The sequence below is a fragment of the Apostichopus japonicus genome, chromosome 23 (genome assembly GCF_037975245.1).
Source record: "Apostichopus japonicus isolate 1M-3 chromosome 23, ASM3797524v1, whole genome shotgun sequence".
Taxonomy (NCBI): domain Eukaryota; kingdom Metazoa; phylum Echinodermata; class Holothuroidea; order Aspidochirotida; family Stichopodidae; genus Apostichopus; species Apostichopus japonicus.
In genome coordinates, this window is record NC_092583.1 from 75,208 (window position 1) to 92,572 (window position 17,365).

The 17,365-nt window shown below is 37.2% G+C and overlaps 1 protein-coding gene across 2 annotated transcripts in view; it reads right to left on the reverse strand.

Moving 5' to 3' along the window:
- The window catches only part of LOC139964606 (vesicle-fusing ATPase-like), a 57,037-nt gene that overhangs the window by 27,163 nt on the left and 12,509 nt on the right, over window positions 1–17,365 (reverse strand). For both annotated transcript variants that reach the window (XM_071966335.1, XM_071966334.1), the window contains exons 7-15: window positions 17,150–17,210; window positions 16,638–16,690; window positions 16,170–16,258; window positions 14,086–14,158; window positions 12,436–12,505; window positions 10,332–10,531; window positions 9,488–9,562; window positions 6,786–6,876; window positions 1,400–1,474 (exon numbers count right to left, since the gene is read on the reverse strand). In XM_071966335.1, coding sequence (XP_071822436.1) covers window positions 1,400–1,474; window positions 6,786–6,876; window positions 9,488–9,562; window positions 10,332–10,531; window positions 12,436–12,505; window positions 14,086–14,158; window positions 16,170–16,258; window positions 16,638–16,690; window positions 17,150–17,210 — 787 coding nt within the window. The remainder of the gene's footprint in view (window positions 1–1,399; window positions 1,475–6,785; window positions 6,877–9,487; window positions 9,563–10,331; window positions 10,532–12,435; window positions 12,506–14,085; window positions 14,159–16,169; window positions 16,259–16,637; window positions 16,691–17,149; window positions 17,211–17,365) is intronic.

The following is a 17,365-nucleotide window of genomic DNA, read 5'->3' on the forward strand; positions in this document are numbered from 1 at the left end:
TCCATGGACTACTGAATTACTGACTTATTATTGGTCCACTCAATTGTTGATTCATCCATAGACTACTGAATTATTGACTTATTAATGGACCATTCAATTGTTGATTCATCCATGGACTACTGAATTACTGACTTAGTATTAGACCACTCAATTATTGATTCATCCATGGACTACTGAATTATTGACTTATTAATGGACCACTCAATTATTGATTCATCCGTGGACTACTGAATTACTGACTTATTATTGGTCCACTCAATTGTTGATTCATCCATGGACTACTGAATTATTGACTTATTAATGGACCTCTCAATCATTGATTCATCCATGGACTACTGAATTATTGTCTTATATATGGACCATTCAATTGTTGATTCATCCATGGACTACTGAATTATTGACTTATTATTGGACCTCTCAATTATTGATTCATCCATGGACTACTAATTTATTGACTTATTAATGGACCACTCAATTATTGATTCATCAATGGACTACTGAATTATTGACTTATTAATGGACCACTCAATTATTGATTCATCCATGGACTACTGAATTATTGTCTTATTACAAGACCACTCGATTATTGATTCATCCATGGACTACTGAATTACTGACTTATTATTGGTCCACTCAATTGTTGATTCATCCATAGACTACTGAATTATTGACTTATTAATGGACCATTCAATTGTTGATTCATCCATGGACTACTAATTTATTGACTTATTAATGGACCACTCAATTATTGATTCATCAATGGACTACTGAATTATTGACTTATTAATGGACCACTCAATTATTGATTCATCCATGGACTACTGAATTATTGTCTTATTACAAGACCACTCGATTATTGATTCATCCATGGACTACTGAATTACTGACTTATTATTGGTCCACTCAATTGTTGATTCATCCATAGACTACTGAATTATTGACTTATTAATGGACCATTCAATTGTTGATTCATCCATGGACTACTGAATTACTGACTTAGTATTAGACCACTCAATTATTGATTCATCCATGGACTACTGAATTATTGACTTATTAATGGACCACTCAATTATTGATTCATCCGTGGACTACTGAATTACTGACTTATTATTGGTCCACTCAATTGTTGATTCATCCATGGACTACTGAATTATTGACTTATTAATGGACCTCTCAATCATTGATTCATCCATGGACTACTGAATTATTGTCTTATATATGGACCATTCAATTGTTGATTCATCCATGGACTACTGAATTATTGACTTATTATTGGACCTCTCAATTGTTGATTCATCCATGGACTACTGAATTACTGACTCATTATTGGACCTCTCAATTGTTGATTCATCCATGGACTACTGAATTATTGACTGAACAGAAAGGATCAGAAACTTACCAATTTCCATCTGCACTTCCAGTCGACCTGGTCTGAGGAGCGCTTCATCAATCAGATCTCTTCTGTTTGTCATACCTGAACAGTCAATCATTTTATGGACATTCCATTGGTAGACATGGAAGGGAAGACAACAGTACTCAAGATTTCTGGCTGGTATTTCCAACACTAAATATGACTGTTTGAAGTAACTATGCTTGCAGATTATTTACTTCATTACTTCAGGAATGTAACACAATAGGTAGTCTGTGATGTCATCAGGACGTATGTTCTTCACAACCAATGCTTTTCTTAAATAATATCATTGCGAATAATGCATGAGATGTTATATAATGCTTGCTGAACAGTGTGATGGATTCAAGGCTTCATCTACTAATAAGTTCAGCTTAATTACCACAGAATTGTCACTCACTCTGCTGTTACCAAATACAACCAGCTTTGTAAAATATGTTTATATCAGGAGTGGTGATAATTATACAATTGAGTGCTTTAACCTTGTTATGAAGTGATTTTAACCTATACAATGGTTTTGTCTGTAAAGTAGTATTGTTCTACCAATACAATAGTGTCAGTTAACCTACTTTGATTTCCCTGTACAGAGGTAATAGCAGTAATAACAGTTTTTGGTGTATCTACATAGTAGTATGGTTTCTTCCAATACAACCATGTCATTTAACTTATATTAATTTGATTTCCCTGTACAAAGGTAATAGTTAGTAATAGTAATAACAGTAATAGTTTGGTGTATCTACTTAGTGCTGTGATTTTTACCAAGACCATGTTAGTTAACATATATATAAATTTGAATTCCATGTACAGAGGTAATAGTTAGTAATAGTAATAACAGTAATAATTTGGTGTATCTACTTAGTGCTGTGACTTTTATCATGTAAAGTAGTGTGGTGTTGTCTATATAGTACCATACTTTGCCTCTATGGTGGTAAGTTGTTACCTTAAGTGGTGTGGTTTTAGCAATTAGTAAGGTAGCTTATTTCTGATTATTGGTGTGATTTGTACCTTTATTGTAGTGTGTATTTACCTGTATACAAACATGGCGATATCTATATGGTGGTATCGCTTTACCTCTATGGTGGTAATGTTAATCCTGAAGTGGTGTGTGTATTTACCTGTATACAAACATGGCGATATCTATATGGTGGTATCGCTTTACCTCTATGGTGGTAATGTTAATCCTGAAGTGGTGTGTGTATTTACCTGTATACAAACATGACGATATCTATATGGTGGTATCGCTTTACCTCTATGGTGGTAATGTTAAGCCTGAAGTGGTGTGTGTATTTACCTGTACACAAACATGGCGATATCTATATGGTGGTATCGCTTTACCTCTATGGTGGTAATGTTAAGCCTGAAGTGGTGTGTGTATTTACCTGTACACAAACATGGCAATATCTATATGGTGGTATCGCTTTACCTCTATGGTGGTAATGTTAAGCCTGAAGTGGTGTGTGTATTTACCTGTATACAAACATGGCGATATCTATATGGTGGTATCGCTTTACCTCTATGGTGGTAATGTTAAGCCTGAAGTGGTGTGTGTATTTACCTGTATACAAACATGGCGATATCTATATGGTGGTATCGCTTTATCTCTATGGTGGTAATGTTAACCCTGAAGTGGTGTGTGTATTTACCTGTATACAAACATGACGATATCTATATGGTGGTATCGCTTTACCTCTATGGTGGTAATGTTAAGCCTGAAGTGGTGTGTGTATTTACCTGTACACAAACATGGCGATATCTATATGGTGGTATCGCTTTACCTCTATGGTGGTAATGTTAAGCCTGAAGTGGTGTGTGTATTTACCTGTACACAAACATGGCAATATCTATATGGTGGTATCGCTTTACCTCTATGGTGGTAATGTTAAGCCTGCAGTGGTGTGTGTATTTACCTGTACACAAACATGGCAATATCTATATGGTGGTATCGCTTTACCTCTATGGTGGTAATGTTAAGCCTGAAGTGGTGTGTGTATTTACCTGTACACAAACATGGCGATATCTATATGGTGGTATCGCTTTACCTCTATGGTGGTAATGTTAAGCCTGAAGTGGTGTGTGTATTTACCTGTATACAAACATGGCGATATCTATATGGTGGTATCGCTTTATCTCTATGGTGGTAATGTTAACCCTGAAGTGGTGTGTGTATTTACCTGTATACAAACATGACGATATCTATATGGTGGTATCGCTTTACCTCTATGGTGGTAATGTTAAGCCTGAAGTGGTAGAGTATACAAACATGACGATATCTATATGGTGGTATCGCTTTACCTCTATGGTGGTAATGTTAAGCCTAAATGGGTGTTTCTCTACCTTACTAGTAGGGTGATGTTTACTGCTAGAGTTGTGTGGGTTTGTACCTATTGTGGTTTGTGTATTTACCTGTATACAAACATGGCGATATCTATATGGTGGTATCGCTTTACCTCTATGGTGGTAATGTTAATCCTGAAGTGGTGTGTGTATTTACCTGTATACAAACATGACGATATCTATATGGTGGTATCGCTTTACCTCTATGGTGGTAATGTTAATCCTGAAGTGGTGTATGTATTTACCTGTATACAAACATGACGATACCTATATGGTGGTATCGCTTTACCTCTATGGTGGTAATGTTAAGCCTGAAGTGGTGTGTGTATTTACCTGTATACAAACATGACGATATCTATATGGTGGTATCGCTTTACCTCTATGGTGGTAATGTTAATCCTGAAGTGGTGTGTGTATTTACCTGTATACAAACATGACGATATCTATATGGTGGTATCGCTTTACCTCTATGGTGGTAATGTTAATCCTGAAGTGGTGTGTGTATTTACCTGTATACAAACATGACGATATCTATATGGTGGTATCGCTTTACCTCTATGGTGGTAATGTTAATCCTGAAGTGGTGTGTGTATTTACCTGTATACAAACATGGCGATATCTATATGGTGGTATCGCTTTACCTCTATGGTGGTAATGTTAATCCTGAAGTGGTGTGTGTATTTACCTGTATACAAACATGGCGATATCTATATGGTGGTATCGCTTTACCTCTATGGTGGTAATGTTAAGCCTGAAGTGGTGTGTGTATTTACCTGTATACAAACATGACAATATCTATATGGTGGTATCGCTTTACCTCTATGGTGGTAATGTTAAGCCTGAAGTGGTGTGTGTATTTACCTGTATACAAACATGGCGATATCTATATGGTGGTATCGCTTTATCTCTATGGTGGTAATGTTAACCCTGAAGTGGTGTGTGTATTTACCTGTATACAAACATGACGATATCTATATGGTGGTATCGCTTTACCTCTATGGTGGTAATGTTAAGCCTGAAGTGGTAGAGTATACAAACATGACGATATCTATATGGTGGTATCGCTTTACCTCTATGGTGGTAATGTTAAGCCTAAATGGGTGTTTCTCTACCTTACTAGTAGGGTGATGTTTACTGCTAGAGTTGTGTGGGTTTGTACCTATTGTGGTTTGTGTATTTACCTGTATACAAACATGGCGATATCTATATGGTGGTATCGCTTTACCTCTATGGTGGTAATGTTAATCCTGAAGTGGTGTGTGTATTTACCTGTATACAAACATGACGATATCTATATGGTGGTATCGCTTTACCTCTATGGTGGTAATGTTAATCCTGAAGTGGTGTATGTATTTACCTGTATACAAACATGACGATACCTATATGGTGGTATCGCTTTACCTCTATGGTGGTAATGTTAAGCCTGAAGTGGTGTGTGTATTTACCTGTATACAAACATGACGATATCTATATGGTGGTATCGCTTTACCTCTATGGTGGTAATGTTAATCCTGAAGTGGTGTGTGTATTTACCTGTATACAAACATGACGATATCTATATGGTGGTATCGCTTTACCTCTATGGTGGTAATGTTAATCCTGAAGTGGTGTGTGTATTTACCTGTATACAAACATGACGATATCTATATGGTGGTATCGCTTTACCTCTATGGTGGTAATGTTAATCCTGAAGTGGTGTGTGTATTTACCTGTATACAAACATGGCGATATCTATATGGTGGTATCGCTTTACCTCTATGGTGGTAATGTTAATCCTGAAGTGGTGTGTGTATTTACCTGTATACAAACATGGCGATATCTATATGGTGGTATCGCTTTACCTCTATGGTGGTAATGTTAAGCCTGAAGTGGTGTGTGTATTTACCTGTATACAAACATGACAATATCTATATGGTGGTATCGCTTTACCTCTATGGTGGTAATGTTAATCCTGAAGTGGTGTGTGTATTTACCTGTATACAAACATGACGATATCTATATGGTGGTATCGCTTTATCTCTATGGTGGTAATGTTAAGCCTAAATGGGTGTTTCTCTACCTTACTAGTAGGGTGATGTTTACTGCTAAACTTATGTGGTTTTGTCTACATAATGGCATCACTTTATTTTAATGATGGTTGTAAGGTGTGGGACTTTCACTGAATTGCAGCAAGAAATTCTTTAGTCAGAACAGGCAAAAGGCTGAACTAGATTAAGCTCTGTGTGAAAGGTCAACTGCTTGTTTAATTGACCAGAAGTAGCTATAAGAGAATGCCCATAAAGGAGCAGGATTGTCGTGAAGTGCCTATAACAGCTATGCCTATATAAATATATATATTAGAGTGGTTTTTACCCTCATGAAGTGTGTTTTATTTCTGTGCTTCTAACCTGCATGGAGTGGGTTTTTATCTAGTGCGTGGTTTCACCTATTTATGAGATAGGTCTTAACCTATATGGGGAGGGAGGGAGTTATCTATAAAGCATGTGGTTTTATACATGGAGTGTGGTTTTATCTACAAAGCCTATGGTTTTACCTATATACTAGTGTGGTTTTCACCTACAGAGATGTGGCTTTTATCTATACAGCATGTGGTTTTATCCTTCATGGAGTGGAGTTTTATCTATAATCCATGTGGTTTTACCTATATACCAGTGTGGTATTAACCCTCATGGAGTTTTATGTTTCAATGAGTGGTTCAATCTAAACACTAGTATGGTTTTTACCTAATCATGTGTGGTTTCATTTATATGGTGTGGGGTTTTATTATCAACACATGCAACTCATGTCAAGGTGGAAAGCGGAAGTACAAAAAGATATCAAAGTTCTCAAAAATTGAGTAGACGTAAACTTGATAAATAAAGAATGTCATAGACATCAAAATCAATGTACTAGACATCCAATCAGGTTCAGTCGCTCTTAAAGAACTTTCTGTAAGTTATTCCTCAAGATAATTCTTCGGCAATTCAAGGCAATTAAACTGTTCATAAACATGCTAGCAAAATCATAAATTTGTCACTACAGTAATTGCTAGATTTGAGCTTACCGATTAGAAGAATGTTATTGAGTTGGTCCACACCGTCTATCTTGGATAACAGCTGATTGACAACGGTATCATGAACACCAGTTCCACCAGTCTGTTTGTAGTGAATATTTCATAAAATTAACAAGGAATTCAGAAAATCAGATATGTTATGTTATTTCTCTCAACCTGTAAATCAGATATGTTTATGCTTTGATGAAGTGTTGCTTTTTATTTTAGGTTATCTATCATTAACATGAAAAAACCTCTGGACTATTATTTTAACACTTTTTACCACTGATTCACACCTACCATCTAAACACATTGTTGTGTCATCCACATACTGTAGAGGCTTAAATTCTCTCAAAGATGTTAATACCCTTAATGTGATTATTATTGAATATTCTCCTGCGTATCAGATGCACACACAGAAAAAGACATACCAGCCATCGAGGGCATCCTTCACACATTCCTCTTGTAGAGAAGTCCTTGTTTAACACACATGCTGTGCTCTCATTACAAATAGTGCCTCTTGCAGAGAAGTCCTTGTTTGACACACATGCTGTGCTCTCATTACATATAGTGCCTCTTGCAGAGAAGTCCTTGTTTGACACACATGCTGTGCTCTCATTACATATAGTGCCTCTTGTAGAGAAGTCCTTGTTTAACACACATGCTGTGCTCTCATTACATATAGTGCCTCTTGTAGAGAAGTCCTTGTTTAACACACATGCTGTGCTCTCATTACATATAGTGCCTCTTGCAGAGAAGTCCTTGTTTGACACACATGCTGTGCTCTCATTACATATAGTGCCTCTTGCAGAGAAGTCCTTGTTTGACACACATGCTGTGCTCTCAATACATATAGTGCCTCTTGCAGAGAAGTCCTTGTTTAAAAAACATGCTGTGCTCTCATTACATATAGTGCCTCTTGCAGAGAAGTCCTTGTTTAACACACATGCTGTGCTCTCATTACATATAGTGCCTCTTGCAGAGAAGTCCTTGTTTAACACACATGCTGTGCTCTCATTACAAATAGTGCCTCTTGCAGAGAAGTCCTTGTTTGACACACATGCTGTGCTCTCATTACATATAGTGCCTCTTGCAGAGAAGTCCTTGTTTGACACACATGCTGTGCTCTCATTACATATAGTGCCTCTTGTAGAGAAGTCCTTGTTTGACACACATGCTGTGCTCTCATTACATATAGTGCCTCTTGCAGAGAAGTCCTTGTTTAACACACATGCTGTGATCTCATTACATATAGTGCCTCTTGTAGAGAAGTCCTTGTTTGACACACATGCTGTGCTCTCATTACATATAGTGCCTCTTGCAGAGAAGTCCTTGTTTAACACACATGCTGTGCTCTCATTACATATAGTGCCTCTTGTAGAGAAGTCCTTGTTTGACACACATGCTGTGCTCTCATTACATATAGTGCCTCTTGTAGAGAAGTCCTTGTTTAACACACATGCTGTGCTCTCATTACATATAGTGCCTCTTGTAGAGAAGTCCTTGTTTGACACACATGCTGTGCTCTCATTACATATAGTGCCTCTTGCAGTGAAGTCCTTGTTTAACACACATGTTGTGCTCTCATTACATATAGTGCCAAATCAGAAACAAGAAGTAGCTGCTCTAGGCACTGAACAAAGCAAGTCAATTGCAATCAAAGGACCAAGTAAAGAAATGAGTCTTTAGGCAACTATCAACCGTAGAAAGTTTAGTGCAAAATATAATATGGTCTGGTGGCTGGTTCCACAGATAAGGAGCAGAGTAAGCAAATCAAGGACAAATCTTATGTTCTCCCCAATAAAACCAGTCCCCAACTCAATGCCAAACTAAATCCTTCACTCTAGGAACTTAAATACACAACAAAGAATTTACACCCATGATGTGGTTGAATTCCTCCGGTTTGTAAAAATAATTATGATGTTTAAAGCTGACTACTTATGTCTAACACATTATGTCTTAGGGAGAAAAAAAAGTGTTCCCTGAATTTCCATTTCATCAGATAATCAGACTACTTTCATAAGAAAGGGTAATGACTATCAACTGATGATAATTTACCAGTGCCCCTGGAGGCCTCCCTTACAAATGACAGAAAACCAACATTTTACCATCAAGTGACTGCAAACTTCTTTACCAATCAATGACATCAACTCATTCCAGAGTAAGCAGTTTTTAAATGCTTTAATATTTTGAAGAACTTCTGTGACCACTACTTGGTTTTAAAGTATCAACAATCATATCTACTATAAAGACAATGAACTTAAGAGATAAAGTATGTTATATCGCAAAAAAAAGAAGGTTATTTTAAACCAGGGTTGTCCAACCTACAGCCCGCGGGCCAGTCCGGCTCACCGCCAGGGTTGCGTCCAGCCCGCCAGACATGCTCTACGGTGCGAAATTTTAGTGAGCAGATTTATTGATAACAATTGAAGCTATATCATTCGAACCTTCTGGGTCCAAAAAACTGCATACAGTTCAGTTTGTGTGACACTCTCTCAGCGGAGGGGGGGGGGGCTGAACTTTATTCATCTGTTTTATCAGGAAGGAAAATAAATCAGTGCGCTCCGCACACAGTGCTCACATTTTGTTGCCTTGGGCTTCGGGCAAGAAATCGAGCGTAGGGTTCATGCGGCCCCCTCCTTCATCATCATCATTCTATGTGGCCCTCCTCTGCAAAAGGTTGGACAACCCTGTTTTAAACCTTGTAAACTCACCATTGTTCCTCTCTGCTTGCAGATGGCATCGATTTCATCAAAGATAACAATATGGAGGCCACTATTGATTCCAACCTGTTAATTGAAATGGGATTGAAATGGTGAGTCTGTGCAACAGTGTTTGTTTGAGATTGTCATGGTTATTGCATGAGGATGTGATGTGCAGTCTCTCCATTAGTGTTTTTGTCAGATGTTTGACATTTTTGGGTGGTATGGAAATGTTCAGTCTCTGTAACATTGTCGGTGCAGGATTTTTGAATGTTCAAGCCTCTGCAAACACTGTCTGTGTGGGATTTGAAGTTTTTTCTGCAGGATTGAGATGTTCAGCTTCTGAAAACATTGTCTGTGTTGAAATTTAAAAAATTTTTGCATGAAAATGAATGTTCAGCCTCTGTAAACATTGTCTGTGTGGGATTTTTAATGTGAGGGATGTGTGGGACTTTCAACAGTATTTGTGTGGGATTGAGATTTTCAGCCACTGCAATGGTGTTTGTTTGGGAGTGTTTACAATGTTTGTGTGGAACTGAAATGTTCTGTCCATACAATAGTGTTTGTGTCAGATTTTCACTGTCTTTGTTTGGGAATGATATGTTCAGTCTCTGCAACAATGTCTGGTTGGTACTTTCAACAGTGTTTGTGTGGGATTGAGATGTTCAGCCGGGGCAATGGTGTTTGTTTGGGAGTGTTTACAATGTTTGTGTGGGATTTCTTACCTGAGCATTTCCAACACATGTTCCTACCAATACAATGCTAATGTAAGTGATGATCAATTTTTGGATGCCATTTTGATTTGAGACCAATTAAAATAACATCCTCAATAGTGAATATTCCTCCACAAACTTACCCGTTTTTGTTCTTCTTCAGCTGCTGCAAACAACTTTCTAATGTTTGCTTCAGACTCCCCCACAAATTTATTAAGCACTTCAGGACCATTCACAATCTGAGGCTCTCTAGCATTTAGCATTTTGCCAATTGTCCTGGCCATCAAAGTTTTCCCAGTGCCAGGTGGTCCAAATAAAAGAATACCTTTTACATGACTGAGACCTGTTAAAATGAAACATGTCACTGGTGAGTAAGACAGCAGCTCATAAGGTACATCATATATTATGGTCAGAATATTTTACATTCGCTTGTTGACTTTGGAACATATAACATCCTCAATCACACAATGATAAGCAAAATGTTTGATAGATAATCACTTTTTTGTAATAGGGTCATTAAACAAGGCTGAAAGACAGATAGATTTATTAGTCCATTCAATATGACTGATATACTAATCACACTCAGTCATATGCCAAAGAAGGACACTCTCAACAATAATGTTCATTGGTTGAACCACACTTTCTATACAAGACTTGCTTAATCATGTGCTCCTCATTGAGGTGTGAGGGGAGCCCTCAGAATGACCATTATATTAATCCCTTTAGATTTGTGTCCCAACAGGTGTAAAAAAAGCCCTGGTAATGACCATTCTATTCATCCTTTAGAGTTGTTTCCCATCAGGTTTCAGGGGAGCCATGGTAATGACCATTCTATTAATCCCTTCAAATTTGTGTCCCATTAGGTGTCAAGGGAGTTCTGGTTATGACTATTCTATTAATCCCTTTCAATTTGTGTCCCATTAGGTGTCAAGGGAGTCCTGGGTATGACCATTCTATTAATCCCTCTCAATTTGTGTCCAATCAGGTTTCAGGGGAGCCCTTGTAATGACCATTCTATTAATCCCTCTCATTTTGTGTCCCATTAGGTGTCAAGGGGGTCAAGGTTATGACCATTCTATTAATCCCTTTACATTTGTGTCCAATCAGGTTTCAGGGGAGCCCTTGTAATGACCATTTTATTAATCCCTTTCAATTTGTGTCCCATTAGGTGTCAAGGGAGTCCTGGGTATGACCATTCTATTAATCCCTCTCAATTTGTGTCCAATCAGGTTTCAGGGGAGCCCTTGTAATGACCATTCTATTAATCCCTCTCATTTTGTGTCCCATTAGGTGTCAAGGGGGTCCTGGTTATGACCATTCTATTAATCCCTTTACATTTGTGTCCAATCAGGTTTCAGGGGAGCCCTTGTAATGACCATTCTATTAATCCCTTTCAATTTGTGTCCCATTAGGTGTCAAGGGAGTCCTGGGTATGACCATTCTATTAATCCCTCTCAATTTGTGTCCAATCAGGTTTCAGGGGAGCCCTGGTATTGACCATTCTAGTAATCCCTTTAGATTTGTGTTCCATGAGGTGTCAAGGGAGCCCTGGTAATGACCATTCTATTAATCCCCTCAAGTTTGTGTCCCATTAGGTGTCAAGGGAGCCCTAGTTATGACCATTCTATTAATCCCTTTCAATTTGTGTCCAATCAGGTTTCAGGGGAGCCCTGGTATTGACCATTCTATTAATCCCTTTAGAGTTGTGTCCCATCAGGTACAAGGTGAGCCCTAGTAATGACCATTCTATTAATCCCTTTAGATTTGTGTTCCATGAGGTGTCAAGGGAGCCCTGGTAATGACCATTCTATTAATCCCTTTCAATTTGTGTCCAATCAGGTTTCAGGGGAGCCCTGGTATTGACCATTCTATTAATCCCTTTAGAGTTGTGTCCCATCAGGTATAAGGTGAGCCCTAGTAATGACCATTCTATTAATCCCTTTCAATTTGTGTCCCATTAGGTGTCAAGGGAGTCCTGGGTATGACCATTCTATTAATCCCTTTCAATTTGTGTCCAATCAGGTTTCAGGGGAGCCCTGGTATTGACCATTCTATTAATCCCTTTAGAGTTGTGTCCCATCAGGTATCAGAGGAGCCCTGGTAATGACCATTCTATTAATCTCTTTTGGTAAAATAAATAGATCTACTTTAGGTACAATTCACAGCAAGATACTACACACCTCTTGAGATGCACAAAGCCCTTTTAATAATCTCATTCAGATCCTTGTTTTTGTGCTTACTCCTTACCCATTTCCTCAACCAGATCTGGAGGGAATATTCTAGATGCAAAGGCTCTCCTGAAGATATCAGAAAATTCCTGTAGAATGGAATGAGATGAAAATTGATATACTAATTGGATAATTATGAGTAATGACAAGAAAATATCATCATTTATATTACAGTAGTACAGGTAGGGGAATCAGATGGTAAAATGGGGACAAGGAAATATCATCACTCGTATTAGATTAAGTACATCTAGGGAAGAGGATGGTAAAATGGGGATAAGAAAATATTATCATAGGCGTAGGAGCCTAATTTGATTTGGGAGGGCTGTAACGACTTGCCCGAAAAATATAACCAAAAATTTTTGCGCGCTCAATGAGCGCGTTCAACATGTTAATCTGTATATCACATAGGCATTCATCAGTTATTACATCACATGCCAATAACATACATTCATTTTCTGTGTTGTTACCCTTCCATATTGGTTATCATTATTGGGGAAGTCGTTACAACAATAATGGTCATAACAATAAAAGATCAACCATTGAAAAACACATTGCAAATTATTCTTCTTTCAGTAGGTGCCCGAAAAAATTCTCAGCATTTTGCCCAAATTTTCACCAAAAAGAGGGAAAAGCACATTGCAAATTATTCTTCTTTCAGTAGGTGCCCGAAAAATTCTCAGCGTAATGCCCGAATTTTCACCAAAAAAAGGGAAAACACATTGCAAATTATTCTTCTTTCAGTAGGTGCCCGAAAAATTCTAAGCAAATTACCTGAATTTTCACCAAAAATTTTGGTTGGGGGGGACTGCAGCCCCGCCAGCCCTCCTCCCCCCTGCCCTGCTTCCTACGCCTATGCATATTGAGGTATCAGATGGTAAAATGGGGACAAGAAAATATCATCACTCTTATTAGATTAAGTACATCTAGGGAAGAGGATGGTAAAATGGGGATAAGAAAATATCATCACTCATATTACAGTAGTACATGTAGGGGAATCAGATGGTAAAATAGGGACAAGAAGTGCCATCACTCATATTATATTTAGTACATCTTGAGGTATCAGATGGTAAAATGGGGACAAGGAAATATCATCACTCGTATTAGATTAAGTACATCTAGGGAAGAGGATGGTAAAATGGGGATAAGAAAATATCATCACTCATGTTACAGTAGTACATCTATGGGTACCAAATGGTAAAATGGAGACAAAGTGTGTATACTCATAACTACGAAGCTACTTTCCTCCAGTTTCTCTGATCCTTACAGTAAAGAAGACTTATTTCATACACAAAGAAGGGATTCTTAAGCAGATATGGAATTCATTACAAATGTTTGGAAAGAGGGAAACCTTTTCCCTCTCCCCCTGATTCCCTCCCCCTGAGGTAGTCTTCCAAGTTGGTAAAAAGCCCCAACTGCATTGAATGTGTTAGCTACAAGCCAAGTGAGTGCTTAATCTGGCATTTTTACAATACAACTACATTCCAGGATGAGAATGTTCAGTACTTTATGGCTGATATGAACATCAAACCTCAGCCACCTATTTCAGGATTTCAGGGTTCTAGTAGATGGACAAAAGCAGTTCTAGGTACAGGAGAACAGAGAAACAGTGTACTGAAGTAAACTCAGTATGAAGAAAAGAATAACATTAAGTACTGATGTAGAAGTTTACCTTATCGAGTCCTCCTATACCCATCTTTTGAAAATCCCAATCTGGATTGATAATGGACTGTCTGCCAGCTGATCTGTTACATATAATAAATATATTTCATGTCTAAGCAGACAATTATCAATGACCCTCCATAATCACTGATGCATACCTAGTTATCTTCAGGTAATGCTATGCATATTAGCACAAATATCCTAGGAATAATCTGCATGGGGAAATTGGCATTGCAAGCATAATGAACCATACTAAGAAAGTTTCTGGTATACCTCAGCAACCAAATTCATATTGGAATGATGTTAAAGATACCAAGAGGTATTGAGTGATCAACATCTGAGTAAAGGAAAATGTTTCATTTTGATTGTTTATAAGTTAAAAAACAGCTCTAATTTATCACATTAATTACCAGTAATGTTGGAAGTTTATCACTTCAACATTACTAAAGAATTTACAAGAAAATGGTTCAAAAACATTTGACAATTTAACATGGTAACAGTTTTGACAATTTGTTAACCATTTAACATGCAGTTGTTTTTGACAAATTTCAAGTAGCTAGTATGTCACGTAGCTACATGCTACAGTAAGCGCTATGCTATGTGCATTTAGCATGCTTGACAACAGAGCAAAAGATAATTGCAAATGTTACCAGTGAGTCAGTCGTTGCAATAGGGATGCGCCAGATTTGGAATTTTATCAAATCTGGTATCAGGCCGGCTGTTTTTCTTAATTTTGCCGGATTTGCCAAATAATTTACTAGTAACTAAAAATACATCATTAATAAAAAATCAGCTTTATATATTGTGGTTTTTTTTTAGTAATCCAAAGCATATTAGGGAAAATTATTCTTGTGAGCCACCCCAATATCAAAGACCAACATCGAAGGCCTGGAGGCATTGTGATTCCTTGACATATAATTTGTTCAAAATCCCACTTAACAAGCTGACTTATGTAGAGCAAGTGAGTAAACTTTGCCCAAAAACTAAGGGAGACCAAAAGATCAGAGATTTCCAGCTCTTATTTGTAGCCCTCGCTTATGGGTATCAACCAATTAAGTGATGGGTAAGGATTTACAGTATAAAGTTTTTATTCGAAAATGTTTTCATATCTACAAAGAATAATCTTCTTGTGTAAAGGATAGACACAGAGATGTTCTAGGTATGAGCAAATGAACATTTTCTTTTACCAATATCAAGCTTGCAATTAGCTGTGCCACCAACCACCACTTTAATAATTGTTATAAATCAATGAGAGTTACATGGCATTGTTTAATCACTGTGAATATTTTCATAACTTACTGCCAAGCCAAAGTCATCTAGTATAAATCACACAGCATAAGGTCAGTTTTGAGATAACAAGTTGACTGCTTGAAGCTCAGAGTGTGAAAATCTCATAACCACCACTTGAGATTGTTAAATCACCTAACACAAGAATATCAACTCTCTGAAGCAGATTTCATTTCCTGGCTGACTGTATGTATTGTTGAAGATTATTTCAGACCTTTCGTAAATTCAGCCCCTTTACAAACTAAACTGAACTGAAGTTGACCAAACTATGTTCACCAAAGAAAATGATATCACCGAAGAACTCACATGTTAATTGTAGCTTGAGTTTTGGAGTTTTCACAGTTACATGTATTTCAGACTTTGCCACCTGTTGACCTTAAGTGACCTAGGGTTCTTATACTAATGTATAGAGTTCATCTAAGGTTTACTTTTGGTGTTATCAAATTTAAAGAATTATAGACTTTGACATCTATTGACCTCAAATGACCCTTGAACTTTCCCAAGCACAAAAGCAGCTGAGAACTCTCCAATTCGCAACTACATACAAAGTATGAGATTGAACAAACTAGAACTTGTGAATTTGTGTACAAAGTTTTCATATTTTGCCGCCTTTTGACCTTTTGACATCTAAAAAAACTGCACAAAATGTGATACTCTTTAAAGGGCACCTATCATTTTACTAAGACATTCCCCAATGCTACCAAAGTTCAGTAAGCTTGTTCACAAGGTATTTATATTTTTGGACAATAACCTGGCTCAATAATGAATGTAGCCAAGAACTAACCTAGGAATGATGAAAAGACTAACCTTGTGGCACTTCCTATTAAATTAACTGATGATTCAGGTGCCTTCTCAAAAACAATCTCTGTATTTGGTGTGCTGACTCCCATCTTGATCTATGTAATAAAAAAGAAACAATGTTCATAGTGATTTTGAATGAGGTGCATCCCTCTCATGTTCATTAGACATATTTAAGACAATAATAACATAGCTTTCACATTTTTCTCCTTCATTGGGGTGGGATGGGAGCAAATCCTTTATTTATCAAATATTGTCCTAACTTTGCTTTCTAAAATGCATGGAGCATTATTGTAAAAGTTTTTTCCCCCCTTACATATAGAAAATTATTGGAACTGTGCTATTCCTAAACAAGGAACCTTTAAAAGAAAAATAATACCATACATACAGTCAAAACACTTGTCAACACACAAGTTATGATTCTAATGTAATCTAAGTAAAAATATGACACATGATGAATACAAGGCTACACTATACCTTAGTTATCTTTTGTTTTCCTTTTTCAAGAGACAGTGAGGAAGCATCCAAGGCTGTGAAGTAATGGAGAAAATTATTCACAAAATATTATTATAATTATCAAAATGTAATACAGATAAAGAGGAATTTACCAAGCAATGTGTCTAAACACTGAACCTTTAAGAATGAGCCATGTAGAGCATGAACCATGTGATAAAGTGGGAAACTGTGAATCAAAAAATGGTGCTATTAAGCTTTGCCACATGAAATATAAAATGTTTCTACGAGGAGACACTTATTGAGAAACCATCAGTGAAGGGCCAATGTGTAAATATCCTTAGACTGTAAATATATATTATCTGTGCCATTCACAACTCATGTTACAATATATTAAATGCAGAACATAGTGTCCATTTTCCACACCCACTACCTCCCTGTCCCTACTAATCTACCATTCAGAACCATAGCTGACAGGGCTATAAATCTATCAAACAATACTGACAGGAACTGAGAGAGAAGACTTGGACTCTTACCTTCAATTTCCTTCACAACCAAACCAAGCATTTTCCTTTGATCGCTAAAATTAAACACCAGCTAAGGACGAAGAAAACAAGAAAGAAATAAACTTCAATGTGTGATGACAGTTATTAAGGTTGTCTATCAATCCAAAAAGAAACAAGTTTGATGTGGCTCAAAAGTAGTGTCCTGTTTGGGCATAAAAGCTCTTCTCTTCAGTTACAAGAATATAG